Here is a 21,149-nt window from a genome sequence, read left to right as displayed (position 1 = left end):
ATGGCCTTGTGGGAAGGGGCATAGAAAGAAAATAATCACATGTCCTATAACGTATTCAATAGTTTGTATTTTTCTTTTAATTCATTCACTTCAAACTTTTAATAGTCTCACTAGCTTCCGTCCACAGATGAGGGGACTAAACCTCAAGGAAATATTGTACAAGCTCATACTGTGCGGTGATGGTAGAGGTTAAAGAGCCCAAAACCACCTGACTCAAGGTCTGAGACTCATGCTCCACCCTCGCTTCCTGAAGGCAGGCATTATGCTCCATGATCTTTGCCTCCTCTGTAGAGCCCAGCACACTACCTGCATACCCAAGAAATATTACGTGCTGTGAACTTGAAAACAGGCAGAGGCCTTGCATTCATTTACCCATTCAAAGAGCACTTGCTTGCAATGAGCCAAATACTCTCCTGGGCACTGGAGACACAGCACTGAGCAAATCTATTCTAGTGAGAGAGGCAGAGAATTAATGAAGTAAATTAGTTAGCCTGACAGATTGTGGGAAGTACTGAGAAAAATAGAGCCGGGCCCTAGAAGAGGAAGTGTGAAGGAAGAAGGTGAGGATCACCGGGATGGCGGTTTGAGCATCGACCTGAAGAAGGTGAATGTCTCAGTCAGGTTTCTATTGCTGTGAAGAGACGCCATGATCATGACAACTCTTCCAAATAGAAATATTTCATTGTGGTGGCTGGCATACAGTTCAGAGGCTCGGTTCATTGTCATCATGGTGGGACATGGTGATATGCAAGCAGACACAGTGCTGGAGAAGGAGCTGAGAGTCCTATATCTTGCATACAGGCAACCAGAAGTGGTCTGAGGGTCTCCCTGAGTGAAGCTTAAGTAAAGGAGACTCAAAGTCCCCCCTTCCCCCAGTGACACACCTCCTCCAACAAGGCTCTGCCTACTCCAACAAGGCCACACCTCCTAATACCACTCCCTTTGGGGGGCATTTTCCTTCAGACCACCACAGTGAGGGAACAAAGGACGTGGATGTGCTGGAGGATGTCCCAGGAAAAGAAGAGCAAGCCGAGTGGTACCGGGAGAGGTCACAGGGCACCAGCTTGTCTAAGAGCATCCAGGAGGCTACTATGATGGGAAGGACCGGAGAAGGGGAAGTCGGCAAAACTAAAGCTAGAGAACAGAGGAAGTCTAGATTGCCCTGAGTAGGGACGGGGTGGGGGCATGGGAGGGTGACAGCGTAAGCATATGTTCTAACAAACTGCCCAGGGTATGTGTGAAGAGCGAGCTTCAAAGGACAAGAGAAGAGGCGGAGAGCCCAGTGAGGAGACTACAATAGTCTGAGCCGGGTGTAGGGGTGATGAGTCAGGTCATGGAGCCAGGTAGGAAATACCACGTGGATCTATCTGAACGGTAGAAGTGGTGGGGTTTCCTGCTGAACTGCGTGGGGCAGCGAGAACAAGAGATAAATCAATGACAATTACCCACTCTTAGGTTAATCACTCAAGTTATTAACCTGTCGCTCATCAAGTTGTCATGGATGGACTGATAGAGAAACCTGTTTTACGGGGGAAGATTAGGGACATCAGTTTAGCTCAGAAGTTTGAGATGTCTAATCTTCAAGGGAAAAAATGTCAAGTGCAGGGGAAAGAGAAAGAAAAAAAAATCTCCGGGTGCGGAGTCCTGAAACCAAATGATGAAGATGAAGGAGGAGTTGAGAAATTGCCTCCAGCATCATTGAATAACATCACTATGGGGTTCAGGCACATGGTGTCTTCACTAGTGGTATCGGTGGAGGAACGGGAGTTATACACGGCTTGAAGGGTTCTGGAAAAAGTAGAAGAGAACATGGAGGTGTTGTATATAGACAAAGTGTAATAGCAGAGAACCAGCACCATTTCTGTTGCTGGGAAAAATCTAATGTGTATAGGCAGACCGATGTGGAAGACAGGAACAGGGAGAGTCGGGGGAGGCTGGGGAGGGGTCTTGATTCAGCAGCGCCTACCAGTAATCCACACAAAGGAGGAAGAGAGGCAGACTCGGAGCACAGCCAGCTCACCCACAGTGGCTGGGGAAGGGGCACACGGGCGAGGGACCCTGCCTTGGAGCTTTGCTTCTGTTTTCTCAGTGTTCACTGAGAATGAGGAGCTGGGGAGGAGTGAGAGCGAAAGGGGTGTGATGGAGTCTTGTAGGACAGCGTAGGTGTGTGAAAGGACACGGTGGGGGGGGGCAGACGGACGACGACACACATATGGCATGGATGGCTCGCTTGAGACCTGGGGCGACACAGGTCTCAGAGCAAGGTCTTCAAGGCAAGTTGAGATGCCAGTGGGGAACGGCTAGGACACAGAATCTTTTTTTAAAAAAAGAGATTTGAAACGGAAATAGTCTTACCTTGTGTGTGTCACATTGCTTGAGGCTTCCACCTTCATTAAATTCAGTCAGCACATCTTTTATTTTCTTGGAGGAATCTGGAGAGACACAATTCAAATGTAAAATATGGGTAGGTGCTAATGAAGTCCAGGCTAGACAAATTCTACCTAACCAAGGTAAGATGGAGCAGCCCTTCAGGGCCACGTGGAGATGCGTCCTGTCTCCCCTCACATCCTTCCACCTTTCCCAGCCTTCTCTCTCCTTTGCTGTCGGAACTATATTTTAAAAAAGATTTTATTTTTATTTTAAATGTATGTGTATGTGTGTGTGTGTGAGAGAGAGAGACATAGAAAGAGACAGAGAGAGAGGAGAAGAGAGGAAAGAGAGAGAGAGAGAGAGAGAGAGAGAGAGAGAGAGAGAGAGAGAGAGAGGAGGAGGAGGAGATCCCCTGGAGCTACAGTTATAGATGGTTGTGAGCTACTTGATGTGGGTGCTGGAGACGAATTCAGGTTTTTAGCCTCTACCCTCAGAGCCACCTCCCCAACTCTATGTCAAACAAACAAATGCAAACAAACAGATCCCCCTTTAAAACAACAACAAAACAAATAAAAAGCCAGCCAGAAGGCGGCTCCATTAGTCACATCCAGGGGGAGGAGCAGGCAAGGTTCTGCCCTTGGTGCTGAAACAGTACTGTGAGTGGTGGTTTCTTCCAGCTCTGGGATCCTGACAGCTGGGTTCCCTTGTCTTTAATCTTTATTTTCCATCTTGATGGAAAGAATTAAGTTATTTATCCTGACACAAACAATTAACCTCAATTATGTCCTACAATTAACCTGGCTGGTTTGATAGTACAAGGCTGCTCTACTGTATTCTGACAGTGGGGAATTGCATCTCTCTGACCTCTGCACTTCCTCCTTAATGCTCCCCACAGGAAACATTTGCACCAAATGGGAAATAGATATTTAGGGGACTCAGGGGAGCACGATGACTTAAAAATCACGCTACCTATAGAAAATAGTTCAGAAGTGGCTGGAGAGATGGCTCAACACTTAAGGACACAGGCCATGTGCAGGCAAAACACTCACACACATGAAACAAAAATCAGTCTTAAAAAATATCCAGAAACACAGGGAAAACACGGCTTGCTGCTTCGTGGAAATTTTGTAAGAACTGAGAAAAAAAGAATTAGCAATTGTCCCAGAAATGCGTCAAGTGTGCATGTATGATTCAGCACAGTAGACGGCGAAGGAAACTAGTGTTTCTATGACCAGTACTTCCCCTGACTCCAGGAATTCTGGGTAATTAAAAGCTTCTTCAAGCTTCATTATTGCTTCTATTTAAACATCTGAGTGAAGGACCCTTCACGGGCTGGGCTGTTCTCTGTGGTTTTGCTGACTAGAGTCTATCAAGCAGAAGTTATAATCATTGCAGGATTGAAGCGTTTTGAAATGCTACATGAAAATGCTGCTCTTGCCTAAAAATGGCAATTTCTTTCTGAAACTCAAAGCAGATGCTGCAAGGCTAATAGCTCAGTAAGCGCAAGGCAGCAGATGCCAACAATTTGGGTTGCTTCCCTTCAATTCAGAGAGCACTGTGTGACTAGTACGATGTTGCAAGGCATAGCTGAAAGCCCTGGGCGGGGAGAGGGTTGAGTGGCCGGTGATGCCAACAGCCCCTTAGTGGGGATATTTACCTGTGGATTCTCATTAACCTTATTCTAGTAATTCTGTACAAATAAGGGGATAATTCTTTCAGTCTACAAATGATGAAGTTAAAATTCAGAAAAATGAAATGACTTTCTCAAGAGCAAAAGTTTTAAGGTATAGACCGGGTCAAAAGTCTGAGTTCTTTCCCTCATCATTTTTCATTATCGCTGAGCAAATAGTTGTGAGCACATGGTAACGTATGATTGCTGTGGGGGCAGGGATGGCACCGAATGAGCAAGGGATAACGTCAGTATGACACTGAAGTCCAGGTGACGGCTGCTTCTGGGCCTCACTGGGGTCTGAGAAGTAGGCCAGAGCTCAGTCGTTCTCATATGCATATTTTAATTTTCCTACAAGTGGTTGTATCACCTGGGGAGATCCTATATTTTATGGTATGTTTCAGTGGCATGCTTTTTAGCTCAACTAAAGTGCCCAGACCTAAACAATGCAAGTCTGAAAAGTGGGTAGCCTAGTGTGCCTTCTGCAAGGGCAATATAAAGGTGGTATTTTGATTGGGACTCAAAGATTAATTTCAATGGGATCCATACTCTTTGGTAGTATTCCCACAGTTTACAAACTTCCAAGTTCACCTCAGCAGAAATACTTTCATCTCCAGTGTTACGGTTCTATTCCCAAATCCTTTTGTATGCTTGAATGCAATACATCCATACATGCCTACTTACCAAATTTCACACTTAATGAGATGTGAAACTTAAGAGAAAAATGAGAAGACTACTTAATATTCTTAATAAATAACTTAAAATTAAAGGAAAATAAACATCTCCAACAACCAAAAGTATTTCTGACTAATTTCCCATCAGAGTATTCTTCCTCACCAATGAATTCAACTTGTCGCATGGGGGCTTGTTTAGTTAACTTCCTAGTGCTGTGATAAAGACCATGACCACCAGCAGCTTGGAGAGGAAAGGGTTTATTGTTTGGCTTACACAATTGTTCAGTCACACATTGCCACTAATGGAAGTCGGGGCCAGATTTCAAGGCAGGAATCTGGATGCAGGAACTGATGCAGAGACCACGAAAGAATGCTGCTTACTGAGTTTGCTTTCTTCTAACACCCAGGACCACCAGCCCAGGGATGGCACCACCCACAGTAGGCTGGGCCCTCCCACATCAATTATTAATCAAGCGTGCCCCACACACTTGTCTACGGGCCAATCTAATAGAGACATTTTTTTTCTCAGTTGAGGTTCCCTCTCTGCAGAGAAGCCTAGCTTGTATCAAGTTGATATAAAATTAGCCAGGACAGGGCTTTTATAGACTGAGGGCAACAACACTTCTTAAAAACAGAAACAACCCAATTCTCAAATGTGGGGAACATTATTTTCTCTTGACATCCTCTGACACTTTCTGGCTGCTTCCTCTCAGGAGATTTCTTTTTCTGCAAGGAAGGAGGGGTTAAAATGAGAGGCTCCTATGGGACAACCCTCACTTTATTTCAGTCATTATTGGAGGCTCAAGAGTGTAACCTCAGCAGAGAACTCCCTTGTCAAGCCCTGTGTCATGGTGCCACCACAGACTCGAGGACGTGAAGTTGCATTTCTCAGTGTAGAGAACAGTGTCACATCTATCAGTCTGGCAATACTTTTTATTCATTGTGAGTTGGTCAAATGATGTGTACTCATTTGCTACAAGATCTCATCCAAATGCTCAGAATTAGTGTCTGATGAAATACTTATCCTGATGTTAGAGAAGAGGACACAGAGGTGGGTCCATACTCTTTTTTCCATATCCTTTTCCTTTCCTTCTTGTTTGTTTGGTTTGTTTTTTTAAGACAGGGTTTCTCTGTATAGCCCTAGTTGTCCTGGAACTCACTCTGTCAACCAGGTTGACCTTGAACTCACAGAGATCCACCTGCCTCTACCTCCAGAGTGCTGGGATTAAGGGTGTATGTTACCATACCTTTTCCTTTTTTAATATATCTGAGAAATTACATCATGGCTGTCAGCTTTACCCAGCAGATGAACACTAAGTCAGAAGATTGAACCTTTGAAACTCTAGAACTGCGGTTTTGAAGTCTGGCTGCATGTTAGCGTCAACTGGGTGACTCCCATCCGGGCTAAAATCTGCTCTCAAACTCTATTAAGGCAACATCTATTGGGACTCTCAGCAAATGAGACAATGGAAATCTTTCTGGTGGATTAAAATGTGGGCTGTGCTGAGGATCACTGCTTTGCCATCTGGTTATATTCTTCCAAGCAAAGACTACCTTAAGAAGTAGCTGCTCTTGTTGGATAATTATTTAAAATTAAAAAAAAAGCTCACAACTGTGACAAGTCTGAAGTTATTATGCCAGGTAATTTCCATTGTATGTATGTATATATGTATATATATATGTGTATATATATATATATATATATATATATATCTCACAACATATATTGTATAAATGCAGATTGACTGGACCACAAGCAGACAGATCCTCTCTGAATCAGGTGTGGAGAAGGCTCCCTGTTGGAAGGAGGTCGCTTGTTTGTTCTCAAAATGCTCAGCCCCGAAATAATCACACAGAAACTGTATTAATTAAATCACTACTTGGCCCATTAGCTCTAGCTTCATATTGACTAACTCTTACATATTAATTTAACCCATTTACATTAATCTGTGTATCGTCACATGACTGTGGTTTACAGGCTAAAATTCTGGTGTCTGTCTCCGGCGGGGCTACATGGCTTCTTTCCTAAACTCAGCCTTCCTTCTCCCAGCATTCAGTTTAGTTTTCTCCACCTATCTACCCTATCAGGCCAAGCCAGTTTCTTTATTTAACCAATGGTATTCATAGCATACAGAGGGGAATCCCACATCAGCTCCCCTCAGTGAGAGGATACTAGCTGTTACAACTGCTCTAGAAAAACTCTTAATCCATGGTTATCCCTTATGTTTTGTGAGCCAGGAACCCAAACTAAACATCTGTTCCTAGCACTTAAGAAAAATTAAAGCCCAGAGCAGTGAGTTCTTGACTAGAGGGCAGGCCTCAAGGTCCCCGCCAGGGAAAGCGGGCCCCTGCTGCTGGGGCTGCAGTCTCTGCTGTGATCTGCTGGACCTGCTCTGCCTGCGCCCTACTTCCATTAGTCCCTGGCTCATTGGGGCATCCAGGAGTTCCTGTGTAGGTGCCGAGAAGTTTCATCGGGAAGGGTGAGTGTGTGCTATCCTGGGGCGGACTGTCCCGGCAGAGAGCACAAACACCCCTCCCCCAGCTCCTGCTGCAGGGCTTGCTCTCCTACACACCTGCCCCCCCCCACCCCCAAACCTGCCTTGTCTGCAAGGTCCTTAGCTGTGGAACAGTTTCCTGCCATTTCACTAAGGCTACCAACCCAGAGCAGTGAGTTCTTGACTAGAGGGCAGGCCTCAAGGTCCCCGCCAGGGAAAGCGGGCCCCTGCTGCTGGGGCTGCAGTCTCTGCTGTGATCTGCTGGACCTGCTCTGCCTGCGCCCTACTTCCATTAGTCCCTGGCTCATTGGGTCATCCAGGAGTTCCTGTGTAGGTGCCGAGAAGTTTCATCGGGACGGGTGAGTGTGTGCTATCCTGGGGCGGACTGTCCCGGTAGAGAGCACAAACACCCCTCCCCCAGCTCCTGCTGCAGGGCTTGCTCTCCTACACACCCGCCCCCACCCCCACCCCCAAACCTGCCTTGTCTGCAAGGTCCTTAGCTGTGGAACAGTTTCCTGCCATTTCACTAAGGCTACCAACCCAGAGCAGTGAGTCCCTGACCAGAGGGCAGGCCTCAAGGTCCCCGCCAGGGAAAGCGGGCCCCTGCTGCTGGGGCTGCAGTCTCTGCTGTGATCTGCTGGACCTGCTCTGCCTGCGCCCTACTTCCCTTAGTCCCTGGCTCATTGGGGCATCCAGGAGTTCCTGTGTAGGTGCCGAGAAGTTTCATCGGGACGGGTGAGTGTGTGCTATCCTGGGGCGGACTGTCCCGGTAGAGAGCACAAACACCCCTCCCCCAGCTCCTGCTGCAGGGCTTGCTCTCCTACACACCCGCCCCCCCCCACCCCCAAACCTGCCTTGTCTGCAAGGTCCTTAGCTGTGGAACAGTTTCCTGCCATTTCACTAAGGCTACCAACCCAGAGCAGTGAGTCCCTGACCAGAGGGCAGGCCTCAAGGTCCCCGCCAGGGAAAGCGGGCCCCTGCTGCTGGGGCTGCAGTCTCTGCTTTGATCTGCTGGACCTGCTCTGCCTGCGCCCTACTTCCATTAGTCCCTGGCTCATTGGGGCATCCAGGAGTTCCTGTGTAGGTGCCGAGAAGTTTCATCGGGACGGGTGAGTGTGTGCTATCCTGGGGCGGACTGTCCCGGTAGAGAGCACAAACACCCCTCCCCCAGCTCCTGCTGCAGGGCTTGCTCTCCTACACACCCGCCCCCCCCCACCCCCAAACCTGCCTTGTCTGCAAGGTCCTTAGCTGTGGAACAGTTTCCTGCCATTTCACTAAGGCTACCAACCCAGAGCAGTGAGTTCTTGACTAGAGGGCAGGCCTCAAGGTCCCCGCCAGGGAAAGCGGGCCCCTGCTGCTGGGGCTGCAGTCTCTGCTGTGATCTGCTGGACCTGCTCTGCCTGCGCCCTACTTCCATTAGTCCCTGGCTCATTGGGTCATCCAGGAGTTCCTGTGTAGGTGCCGAGAAGTTTCATCGGGAAGGGTGAGTGTGTGCTATCCTGGGGCGGACTGTCCCGGTAGAGAGCACAAACACCCCTCCCCCAGCTCCTGCTGCAGGGCTTGCTCTCCTACACACCCGCCCCCACCCCCACCCCCAAACCTGCCTTGTCTGCAAGGTCCTTAGCTGTGGAACAGTTTCCTGCCATTTCACTAAGGCTACCAACCCAGAGCAGTGAGTCCCTGACCAGAGGGCAGGCCTCAAGGTCCCCGCCAGGGAAAGCGGGCCCCTGCTGCTGGGGCTGCAGTCTCTGCTGTGATCTGCTGGACCTGCTCTGCCTGCGCCCTACTTCCCTTAGTCCCTGGCTCATTGGGGCATCCAGGAGTTCCTGTGTAGGTGCCGAGAAGTTTCATCGGGACGGGTGAGTGTGTGCTATCCTGGGGCGACGGTCCCGGTAGAGAGCACAAACGCCCCTACACTAAGGCTACCCAACCAGAGCAGCGGGCAGGCCTCAGCAACCCCCGAAAGGGAGCGCAGGCACCTCCAGCTTGTACTGCAGTGTCGCCTGTGTTCTACTGGACCCCGCCCGACCCCTTGCATTCGGCCTTCTTTACGCGGGTCATTGGAATACCACGCATCCATGTTTTGGTGTTGAGGAGTTCACCTGGAAGGGAACGGTTCCTGCCCATACACTGAGGAGATACACCTAGAGAGTTAGTCACAGCAAAGACTGGTCCAAGACATCAGGCCTCTCCTGGCTCCATTTGAAGGAAAAGATGGGCAGGCGCCAATGCAAGAATTCCCCCAACAACTTGAAAGGCAACGTGACATCACCAGGATCCAGGAATCCCGAAATGAGAAGTCTAAACCCTAATACAGAAGAATTAGAAGAATTCGACTCAAAAGTGAATTTTATGAAAATAATAGAGGACCTTAAACAGGAGGTGAAAAACTGCCACAACCAATTAGAGATTACAAACAAAAAGGTAGAGGAAATGAATAAATATCTCAAAGATACCCAAGAAAACCAAGAGAAACAAGAAAAAGTAATCAAACAGGTAAGGGAAACGATTCAAGACTTGAAGAACGAAGTGGAAGTAATAAAGAAAACACAAACCGAGGGAAGGATGGAGATGGAAAATTTGAATAAACGAACAGGAACTACAGAGACAAGTACCACCAACAGATTACAAGAGATAGAAGAAAGAATCTCAGACACTGAAGATACCATAGAGAAAATAAACACTCTCATCAAAGAAAACAGCATAACCAACAAATTCTCATCACAAAACATTCAGGAAATCTGGGACACAATAAAAAGACCAAACCTAAGAATAATAGGGATAGAAGAAGGAGAAGAAGTACAGCTCAATGGTCCAGAAAATATACTTAATAAAATTATAGAAGAAAACTTTCCCAACCTTAAGAAAGATATTCCTTTGAAGGTCCAAGAAGCATACAGAACACCAAATCGACTGGATCAAAAAAAAACATCTCCTCGTCATATAATAATCAAAACACAAAACATACAGAATAAAGAAAGAATATTAAGAGCTGCAAAGGAAAAAGGTCAAGTTACCTATAAAGGTAAACCTATCAGACTTACACCTGATTTCTCTATGGAAACCATGAAAGCCAGAAGGTCCTGGATAGATATACTGCAGAAACTACGAGACCATGGATGCAAGCCCAGACTACTATACCCAGCCAAGCTTTCGTTCACTATAAATGGAGAAAACAAAGTTTTCCAGGATAAAAACAAATTTAAACAATACGTAGCCACAAATCCAGCCCTTCAGAAAGTAATTGAAGGAAAATCACAAACCAAGGAGTCCAACAATGCCCACAATAACTCAGACATCTAAAGACCCTTCACCAGCACAACTTGAAGAAGGGAAACACACAAACTCTACTACCAAAGGAAAGAAAGAAAGAAAGGAAAAATGACCGGAGTTAACAACCACTGGTCATTAATATCACTAAATATCAATGGACTCAACTCACCTATAAAGAGGCACAGGCTAAGAGATTGGATACGAAAACAGGATCCAACATTCTGCTGCTTACAAGAAACACACCTCAACCACAAAGACAGACATCTACTCAGAGTAAAGGGCTGGGAAAAGGTTTATCAAGCAAATGGACCTAAGAAACAAGCAGGTGTGGCCATACTAATTTCTAAGAAAGTTGACTTCAAACTAAAATCAATCAAAAGAGATGGAGATGGACATTTTTTACTCATAACAGGAACAATTCACCAGGATGAAATCTCAATCCTGAATATATATGCCCCTAATATAAAAGCACCCACTTATGTAAAAGAAACGTTACTAAAACTCAAGGCAGTCATCAAACCACACACACTAATAGTAGGAGATTTCAACACTCCTCTCTCACCAATGGACAGGTCAATCAAACAGAAACCTAACAGAGAAATAAGAGGATTAAGGGAGGTAATGAATCAAATGGACTTAACAGACATCTATAGAACATTCCACCCAAATAGGAAAGAATATACCTTCTTCTCTGCAGCTCATGGAACCTTCTCGAAAATAGACCACATACTCGGTAACAAAGCAAACTTACACAGTTACAAAAAAATATCGGTAACCACCTGTGTCTTATCGGATCACCATGGATTAAAGTTAGAATTCAACAACAATGCTATCCCCAGAAAGCCTATGAACTCATGGAAACTGGACAGTCAACTACTGAACCTCACCTGGATCAAGGAAGAAATAAAGAAAGAAATTAAAGTCTTTCTTGAATTCAATGAAAACGAAGACTCAACATACTCAAACCTATGGGACACTATGAAAGCAGTGCTAAGAGGAAAGTTCATAGCATTAAGTGCCCACTTAAAGAAAACGGAGAAAGCACACATTGGAGACTTAATAGCCCACCTGAAAGCTTTAGAAAAAAAAGAAGCAGACTCACCTAGGAGAAGTAGAAGACTGGAAATAATCAAATTGAGGGCTGAAATCAACAAAATAGAAACACAGAAAACAATCCAAAGAATCAATGAAACAAAAAGCTGGTTCATGGAGAAAATCAATAAGATTGATAAACCCCTATCCAAACTAATCAAACGGCGGAGAGAGAATACGCAAATTAACAAAATCAGAAACGAAAAGGGAGACATAACCACAGACTCAGAGGAAATTCAGAGAATCATTAGATCTTACTACAAAAATCTGTATGCCACAAAATTGGAAAATGTTATAGAAATGGACACTTTTTTAGATAAGTACCATATACCAAAGTTAAACCAGGATCAGGTGAACAATCTAAATAGACCTGTTAGCCGCGAAGAATTAGAAGCTGTTATAAAAAACCTCCCCACCAAAAAAAGCCCAGGTCCAGATGGCTTCAATGCAGAATTCTACCAGAACTTCCAAGAAGACCTAATACCTATACTCCTTAATGTATTTCACAATATTGAAACAGAGAAGTCATTGCCAAATTCCTTTTATGAAGCTGAAGTTACTCTGATACCAAAACCACACAAAGACACAACCAAGAAAGAGAACTACAGGCCAATCTCACTCATGAACATCGACGCAAAAATACTCAATAAAATACTGGCAAACCGAATCCAAGAACACATCAGAAAAATTATCCATTATGATCAAGTAGGCTTCATCCCAGAGATGCAGGGCTGGTTCAACATACGAAAATCTATCAATGTAATCCATCATATAAATAAACTGAAAGAAAAAAACCATATGATCATTTCATTAGATGCTGAAAAAGCATTTGACAAAATTCAACATCTCTTTATGATAAAGGTCTTAGAGAGATTAGGAATACAAGGGTCGTTCCTAACTATAATAAAAGCTATTTATAGCAAGCCGTCAGCTAACATCAAATTAAATGGAGAGAAACTCAAAGCTATTCCACTAAAATCAGGAACACGACAAGGTTGTCCACTCTCTCCATACCTCTTTAATATAGTGCTTGAAATTCTAGCAATAGCAATAAGACAACATAAGGGGATCAAAGGGATTCAAATCGGAAAGGAAGAAGTTAAACTTTCATTATTTGCAGACGATATGATAGTGTACATAAGCGACCCCAAAAACTCCAGCAAAGAACTCCTTCAGCTGATAAACACCTTTAGTAGCGTTGCAGGATACAAGATCAATTCCAAAAAATCAGTTGCCCTCCTATACACAAAGGATAAGGAAGCAGAGATGGAAATCAGAGAAGCATCACCCTTCACGATAGCCACAAATAGCATAAAATATCTTGGGGTAACCCTAACCAAGGAAGTAAAGGATCTATTTGACAAGAACTTTAAGTCAATGAAGAAAGAAATTGAGGAGGATACCAGAAAATGGAAGGATCTCCCTTGCTCTTGGATAGGGAGGATCAACATAGTAAAAATGGCAATTCTACCAAGGGCAATTTATAGATTCAATGCAATCCCCATTAAAATCCCATCAAAATTCTTCACAGATCTTGAGAGGACAATAATCAACTTTATATGGAGAAACAAAAAACCCAGGATAGCCAAAACAATCTTATATAATAAAGGATCGTCTGGAGGCATTACCATCCCTGACCTCAAACTCTATTACAGAGCCTCAGTATTGAAAACAGTTTGGTATTGGCATAAAAACAGAGAAGTCGACCAATGGAACCGAGTAGAAGACCCTGATTTTAACCCACAAACTTATGAACACCTAATTTTTGATAAAGGAGCTAAAAGTATTCAATGGAAAAAAGAGAGCATCTTCAACAAATGGTGCTGGCATAACTGGTTGTCAACGTGTAGAAGAATGAAAATAGATCCATATCTATCACCATGCACAAAACTCAAGTCCAAATGGATTAAAGACCTCAATATTAGTCTGAACACACTGAACCTGATAGAAGAAAAAGTTGGAAGTACTCTACAACATATGGGTACAGGAGATCACTTCCTACGTTTATCCCCAGCAGCACAGACATTAAGGGCAACATTGAATAAATGGGACCTCCTGAAACTGAGTAGCTTCTGTAAAGCAAAGGACACTGTCACTAAGACAAAAAGGCAACCCACTGACTGGGAGAAGATCTTCACCAACCCTGCAACAGACAAAGGTCTGATCACCAAAATATATAAAGAACTCAAGAAACTAAACTTTAAAATGCTAATGAACCCAATAAAAAAATGGGGCACTGATCTGAACAGAGAATTCTCAACAGAAGAAATTCAAATGGCCAAAAGACACCTAAGGTCATGCTCAACCTCCTTAGCGATAAGGGAAATGCAAATTAAAACAACTTTGAGATACCATCTTACACCTGTCAGAATGGCTAAAATCAAGAACACCAATGATAGCCTTTGCTGGAGAGGTTGTGGAGAAAGAGGCACACTCATTCATTGCTGGTGGGAATGCAAACTTGTGCAAACACTTTGGAAATCAGTGTGGCGATTTCTCAGGAAATTTGGGATCAACCTACCCCAAGATCCAGTAATACCACTATTGGGAATATACCCAAGAGATGCCACATCAAATGACAAAAGTATCTGTTCAACTATGTTCATAGCAGCATTGTTTGTAATAGCCAGAACCTGGAAACAACCTAGATGCCCTTCAATAGAGGAATGGATGAAGAAAGTGTGGAATATATACATATTAGAGTACTACTCAGCAGTAAAAAACAATGACTTCTCGAATTTTGCGTGCAAATGGATGGAAATAGAAAACACTATCCTGAGTGAGGTATCCCAGACTCAAAAAGAGGAACATGGGATGTACTCACTCATAATCGGTTTCTAGCCATAAAATAAAAGACATTAAGCATATAATGTGTGATCCTATAGAAGCTAAATAAGAAAGTGAACCCAAAGAAAATCATATAGTCATCCGCATGGAGAGGGGGAAGTAGACAAGATTCCAGGGCAAAAACTGGGAACTTGCGGGTGAGGTGGCATGGGGCAAAGGGGAAATGGGATGAGAAATATGAGAAGGGGAGGATGGGAGGAGCTCGGAGGATTGGGATGGTTGGGATATAGGAAGGATGGATACGGGAGCAGCGAAGTATATATCCTATCTAAGGGAGCCATCTTAGGGTTGGCAAGAGACTTGACTCTTGAGGGGTTCGCAGGTGTCCAGGAATATGTCCCCAGCTGGTACCTTGGGCAACTAAGGAGAGGGAACCTGAAATGACCCTATCCTATACTGATGAATATCTTGCATATCACCTTAGAACCTTCATCTGGCGATGGATCGAGGGAGAGACAGAGTCTCAATTTGGAGCAACGGTCTGAGCTCTTAAGGTCCAAATGAGGAGCAGAAGGAGGGAGAACATGAGCAAAAAATCAGGACCACGAGGGATGCACCCACCCACTGTGACAGTGGAACTGATTTATTGGGAGCCCACCAAGGCCAGCTGGTCTGGGACTGAATAAGCATGGGTTGATTCCGGACTCTCTGAGCATGGCGGTCAATGAAGACTGATGAGAAGCCAAGGACAATGGCACTAGGTTTCGATCCTAATACATGAACTGGCTTTGTGGGAGCTTAGCCTGTTTGGACGCTCACCTTTCTGGACGTAGATAGAAGGACCTTGGTCTTCCTGCAGGGCAGGGAATTTGGACTGCTCTTCAGTATCGAGAGGGAGGGGGAATGGAGTGGGGGGAGGAGAAGAGGAGTGGGGATAGGGGGAGGGAAGTGGGGGGAGGGCAATATTTGGGAGGAGGGGAGGGAAATGGGATATGGGGAGCAGGTGGAAATTTTAATTAAAAAAGAATAAAAATAAATAAATAAGTAAAAAAAAAAAAATCGCAAAAAAAAAAAAAAAGAAAAATTAAAGCCTATTTATAAGAATGGGAATTGGTTTTGTTCACAGAGCATTTGCCACATGGGTGTGGGGCTGGGATGCTCTCTGTGAGAGCAAGCTGATCAATCAGAGACTTGTGTTGACAGCAGAACATCAGCCCCACTATCTGCACAAGAACTGCGAAGTTTATAGGCTATCTTCTAGTTGCGAACACAATTGTTAAACTTGGAAGTGACCATGAATGAATACTTCAAAAGTCAATCTGAAAACTCATATACAGAAATGAATTTTGAAGGTGCCAAACTTCCCATTCCTCAGAGATCCCTAGGAGTTTCTTGAATTGTACTGAGCACAGGAATTGCCTGGGATCTGGGATAAACTTGGGTTCTCACCCTGTAGATCTGGACCAAGGCCCATAATGACACCAATTACAGTCATGTTGGATAATGTCACTTTGGGTGAACAAGCCTCAAGCAATACTCCTGTTGATGGGCTAATAGCTCAGGGTCACCTCTCACAACTCAAAAGAGACCATGAGGTGGAGGCCAGGCAGATGTGTTTTATACACTGAAATGGCTGTAGATGATTCCCAATGGAGGAGTGGTAGAGTCAGGGGACACCAGACGGTGGCTGGGATGTACAGATAAACCATGTAACTCTTCCCAGGAGCCAAAGATGCATGAATAAGCCAAACAACCAGAGCAGTACTTTCTGCCGGGGCTGAAGGAGAGAGGATGATGTTACCATAGAAATCCCAGAACCAGGAGCCCACACAGTCTCTTCAGTGAGGAAGAATCAGAACATGGAACAGGATGGGAGATGTGTAGAGAAGCCCAGGGGAAGTCACCGACTCACTTTTATGCACACATTCTCCCAATTGTACCCCCTTACCCGCTCACAGCTTGTTCCCAGCATGCAGCCCATAGACAAGATGTTTAATAAAAGCTTATTGAAGGAATGAAGACTAGAAAAGGGATCAATTGGGGTGGTCATGGCTGTGCCTTGTGTCCTATATTCTAGGGGGGAAGTGATGAGTCAATGGTTCTTAACTTGGGTTGCATGTTGGAATCATATGGAGTGCTTAGGAAATACTGACGAGTGGGTCCCAGACCTACAGATTATGATCAAATGGCCCTCGGCCTAGGCAGGGAACATTGCAGAATATTCCTTTACACTGTGTGAAAATGTGTCACTGTAATTGGTTTAATAAAAAGCTAGATGGCCAATAGCTAGGCAGGAGGTATAGGCGGGACTTCCAGACAGAGAGAGCTCTGGGAAGAAGACACGGGAAGTTGCTAGACAGATTTTGAGGAAGCAGGATGGAAGGTATAGAGTAAAGAGCCACCTAAAAGAATGTAGATTAAAAGATAAGGGTTAATTTAAATTTTAAGAGCTAATGGAACAAGCCTAAGCTAAGGTCAAGCTTCCATAATTAATAAGAAGTCTCCATGTCATTATTTGGGAGCTGGTGGTCCTGATGAAAAAGTTCATCTACATTTGAACAGCTGTGTAGAAGATTCAAGGGTTACTAAACTCCAAGTGGCATTGTTCCAAAGAGATTTCTCCTTAGTAACACACTCTGTGAGGCTGTGTAGGCAGATTCCTAATCCTCACAGAGGGAGAAGAGGCTGAGCTTAATGAGATGGAGGTGAAAAGACATCCGGCAGGCGTCTCCCTTCTAAGCTGGAAGGGACTAAATAGACTTTCTGCAGGGTGGGACTGCATAAGCATTTGCAGCCATGCCCTGCTGGCTAGCATTACAGACAACAGGGTACTGCCAATGCCTAGTTAGGCCTTACACTGTCCTACAACTCTAGCCTGCACATGTTCTCCGACGCCACAAGGAACACGGAAAAGTTTGGAACTGTACCTGCAGCTTGGAGTTGCACACTTTGCTGTGGTCTAATTCTAACAAAACACACTTTCTAAAAGCACAGTGGATGGGTTCACTGTCTTCAAATGTACTCAACTTTTTTGTTCTGATTAAATTGATACCAATCTGTCTCTATCTATCTATCTATCTATCTATCTATCTATCTATCTATCTATCTATCTATCTATCTATCTATCTATCATCTATCTATGATCTATCTATCTTCTCTCTATCTAATCTATCTATCATCTATCTATCCTATATTGGATTGACTACCTCTAAAAGACATTTTTATTTAATTTCTTGAAGCTTAACTGAAACAAATAAAACTGGCATTCCATTTGCTTCTTCATTACACCATGGCAGGTGATAGTCCATTCTGGCCTGAAATCAACTCCATAGCCCAAAGTGGCTTCCATCTTGCCATCTTTCTGCTGCTATTTCCTGAGAGCTAGGACTACAGTTTGCTTTTATTTTATAATAAAAATTTCTTACCACCACATTAGCCTTTCGATAAACATCCTTTGCTGTTGCCTTACCGCCAAGTATAGACATATGTTCATGTGTGACTGATTATGGCATAGACTTAAATCAATGTTCTGGGAGCAGCTTTAAGAGAGCTTCTCCTACCAAAGACCTCCAGAGAAGGTGCACATTTATGTAAGATGAGTGGCACACACCTCCTCCCTAGCCCCCAAAGATCCCAGTTCTTGGGCTGTGTCCTTCATCATTTTGCTATTGTAAGTCTCCTGTTTATGTGGTTTTGGAAGAGTTGGTTGCTATGGCAATGGGATCTGACTGAACACCAGACTGCACCTAAAATTGGTGGAAGCGACTTTTTCAAGGTTTCCTCTAAGGATTAATCATTTTCCAAGAATTTTTATCTTTTTCCCCCCTTTCCTGTTTGCACAGCATTACCGGAGCACTCAGTCCAGCATTCTGTGCTGGGATTCACAGGTGTGCATCAACATTCCCCACCCGCCCTGGGCTCTTTTTAAGCTGGTTATTCTTCTCCTGTCTTCTGACCCTTTGTCCTCCTTGAAGGAGGACATGCCCTAAACTTCTCTCTACCCCCTCTACCTCCTACCACTCTAATCTCTAATGCACCTTCATCCTTTCATTCCCCCTGCTGTTGTTTCTATAGGACTTCTGGGTCAGACCGTAGCCTAACTCTGAGTTCCTACTCAGACCTCTATGTGCTGGAATCTCTCCCAGGAGAATTCTGGCAAGGGATTCTGGTTCTTTCTCCAACTCCTTCCACACTCTATAAGACTCTCAGCCTGTGCCTAAGTGCAAGGATTGTACAAGGACTTCCCACCTGGGTAGGACTGAACCTTGCAAGGCCAACTCAGCCTTCTTGACACCTGTCAAATGGAGATGTCATTGTTTGAGTCCCATCTCTTCCCTGGTGAGGACAGGAACTGCACCTTCCTCTTCGTTGGTTCCTAAGAGCCTGGCACACACAGATGTGTAAGCAAGTGTGCCATTATTACCTTGACCCTCACCATCCCAAACTGTCTCCACCAACCCTGAGGTCCCCCATTTGCCACATTCAGAGCTCAGTTTTGAGGGACCTCCATTGACTTCCTTTTGCTCTATGTATGTGGATAACATTTTCATCACACCTCCCCCAAACTGGCTTGAATTCCACCCTATAATCTTATTCCTTGATTCAGACTAGATTTTATACCAACCAAGACCCTGACTCATGGCCTGGCAGCTTCCTGATGTGAGCTGCTCTATAGACAGCATCCAGATTCACAGCTCTGCAGCTCACCAACTTGGCCTAAGGCCCACACGTCGACATGAAAAGCCGGCTTGATGCAAGTTCTGTCTCTCCTTATCCTTCTGTTCTTTCTCCCCATCCAGTCCAGATCTCTGCCTAACTCTCCACTCACCTTGTCCCTCTGGACCCTCTGACTTGGCTTAGAGTTCACTCCACTAGATCTTCTCCTGTGGCTTCAGTGTGGTCCCCTACTTATGTGTTAAAAGCCTTAGACTCTCAAGATGTGACCTTAGATGGGGCTATTGTAGATCTAAGCAGTTAAGATGAGGTCATGCTGGAGTGGGATGGATCCAGTCCACCAACACTGTATCCTTATAAAAGTGAGAAATTTGGGCACACACACACATGCACATATACACACCCACATGCTCACACACACACAACATGCCATGGGAGGAGACTGGGGGAGAAACTGGCTAGCAACAAGCTGTGGGCCCAAGCCCAGGAGAGGCCATTCCTTCTAGCCCACAGAAAAGCCAACTTGCCAATGTCTTGGTTTTGAACTCGGGGCCTCCACAGCTGGGAGCCAATCGATTTCTGTGATCTAATCACCCACACTGTGTTACCCTGTGTTCCAGATGGCTACCATACTTCTTTCCTCTCTTTCAGCTCCCAGGGCCTTTTACGTGCCTTGTTAGCCAGAGGTTCGAGGGCGTGCTGTGTTTCTGAGTCTTTGAGCTGTGCTCTACTTGTGTCTCGAGCCCAGATCAGACAGCTGAACAGGACTCTGCACCCCACAGGACAGGCCCTGTTTATGTGCTGCTTTTCATCTCTAGTGTAGGCTGAGATAAATTGAATTTACCCTTGTTCTCTGTCAACACTGCATAATTTCTGTAATCCCAGTGAGGTCAGAAGGGGTTCCAGAACACCAGCAGCAAGACTGACCAGTACACCATGGGCTCCCATCGGTCTTGGGGATGGATGGAGCCACACATCATTAGCCTGGACTAAGAACTCAGGGTGTGTCCACTCGTGTGTGTGTGTATGTGTGTGTGCGCACACACAAGTGTATATAGCTGTATACGTATACATATATGTGTATGTGTGCACATGGAGGCCTGAAGTCAATATCAGGTATCTTCCCCAGTCACTCTCCACATTCCCTTTTTTAAAAATTTGAGTCTGTCCCTGAACCTGGTGCTTGCTGGTTCATCCAGACTGGCTGGCCAATGGGTTGCAGAGATCTCCCTCTCTCTCTTCCCAGAGCTAGGATTACAGGTGCCTGCCACAGCACCTGAGGTTTCCTTCTTGCCTTTTTCACACAGATGCTGGGGATCCAAACTCAGGTCCTCGTGCCAGCTGCAGCTACCATACCAACCAAGTCATCCCCCAGGCCCTGGTCCATTCCTCTCATTATACCAAGAAGGATGTGGAGGCTCAGGGGTGGTAAGATGTGATGTCACAGGGGTGAGAGGAGGGTGTGGAGGCTCAGGAGTGGTAGGCTGTGACATCACAGGGGGAGAATGTGGAGCCTAAGGAGTGGTAGGCTGTGACGTCATAGGGAGGATGTGGAGGCTAAGGGGTGATAAGCTATGACGTCACAGGGGAGGATGAGGAGACTCAAGGGTGGTAAACTGTGACATCATAGGGGAGAATGTGGAGTCTCAGGGGTGGTAAGCTGTGACATCACAGGGGAGAATGTGGAGTCTCAGGGGTGATAAGCTGTGACATCACAAGGAAGGATGTGGAGGCTCAGGGGTGGTAAGCTGTGACATCAGATGAAATCCTGGGCCTTTCCAGAACAAAATCGAAGGAGTTACACGTTAAACACATGAATGGATTGACGTGAGTGGCCGTGGGACACCCTCACCATGCACCTGTTGTCCTTTAGAACTGTGGCTAAGGGGTAATTGGGCCAAGAAAACACTAGGATCTTGTCAAGTGGACCACACAGACATGGGAAGGAAGGTGCAGGACTCAGCCAATCACAGCTATGGGTTGTGAAGGGCTGGCTGAGTCTACTGGGGGCTTTAAAACCGGCCTTCTTTTCCCCAGTGTGCACTCCAAATTCTGTAGTGAGTGTGGATTATTCACAAGAGCTTAGGAGGGATTGTGTCTTTATACTGAAAGCCC

General features: G+C 45.2%; 1 protein-coding gene across 3 annotated transcripts in view; it reads right to left on the bottom strand.

Annotated features, from left to right (window-relative positions):
* Dgkg (diacylglycerol kinase gamma) overlaps window positions 1–21,149 on the bottom strand; it is a 212,595-nt gene that overhangs the window by 144,097 nt on the left and 47,349 nt on the right. For all 3 annotated transcript variants that reach the window (XM_057764140.1, XM_057764141.1, XM_057764142.1), the window contains one exon: window positions 2,356–2,432. In XM_057764140.1, the coding sequence (XP_057620123.1) occupies window positions 2,356–2,432 (77 nt within the window). The remainder of the gene's footprint in view (window positions 1–2,355; window positions 2,433–21,149) is intronic.

This window comes from Chionomys nivalis, chromosome 3 (assembly GCF_950005125.1).
Source record: "Chionomys nivalis chromosome 3, mChiNiv1.1, whole genome shotgun sequence".
Taxonomy (NCBI): Eukaryota; Metazoa; Chordata; class Mammalia; order Rodentia; family Cricetidae; genus Chionomys; species Chionomys nivalis.
Note: the sequence above shows the minus strand (reverse complement) of the source record. Positions and strands in the feature narration are given on the sequence as shown.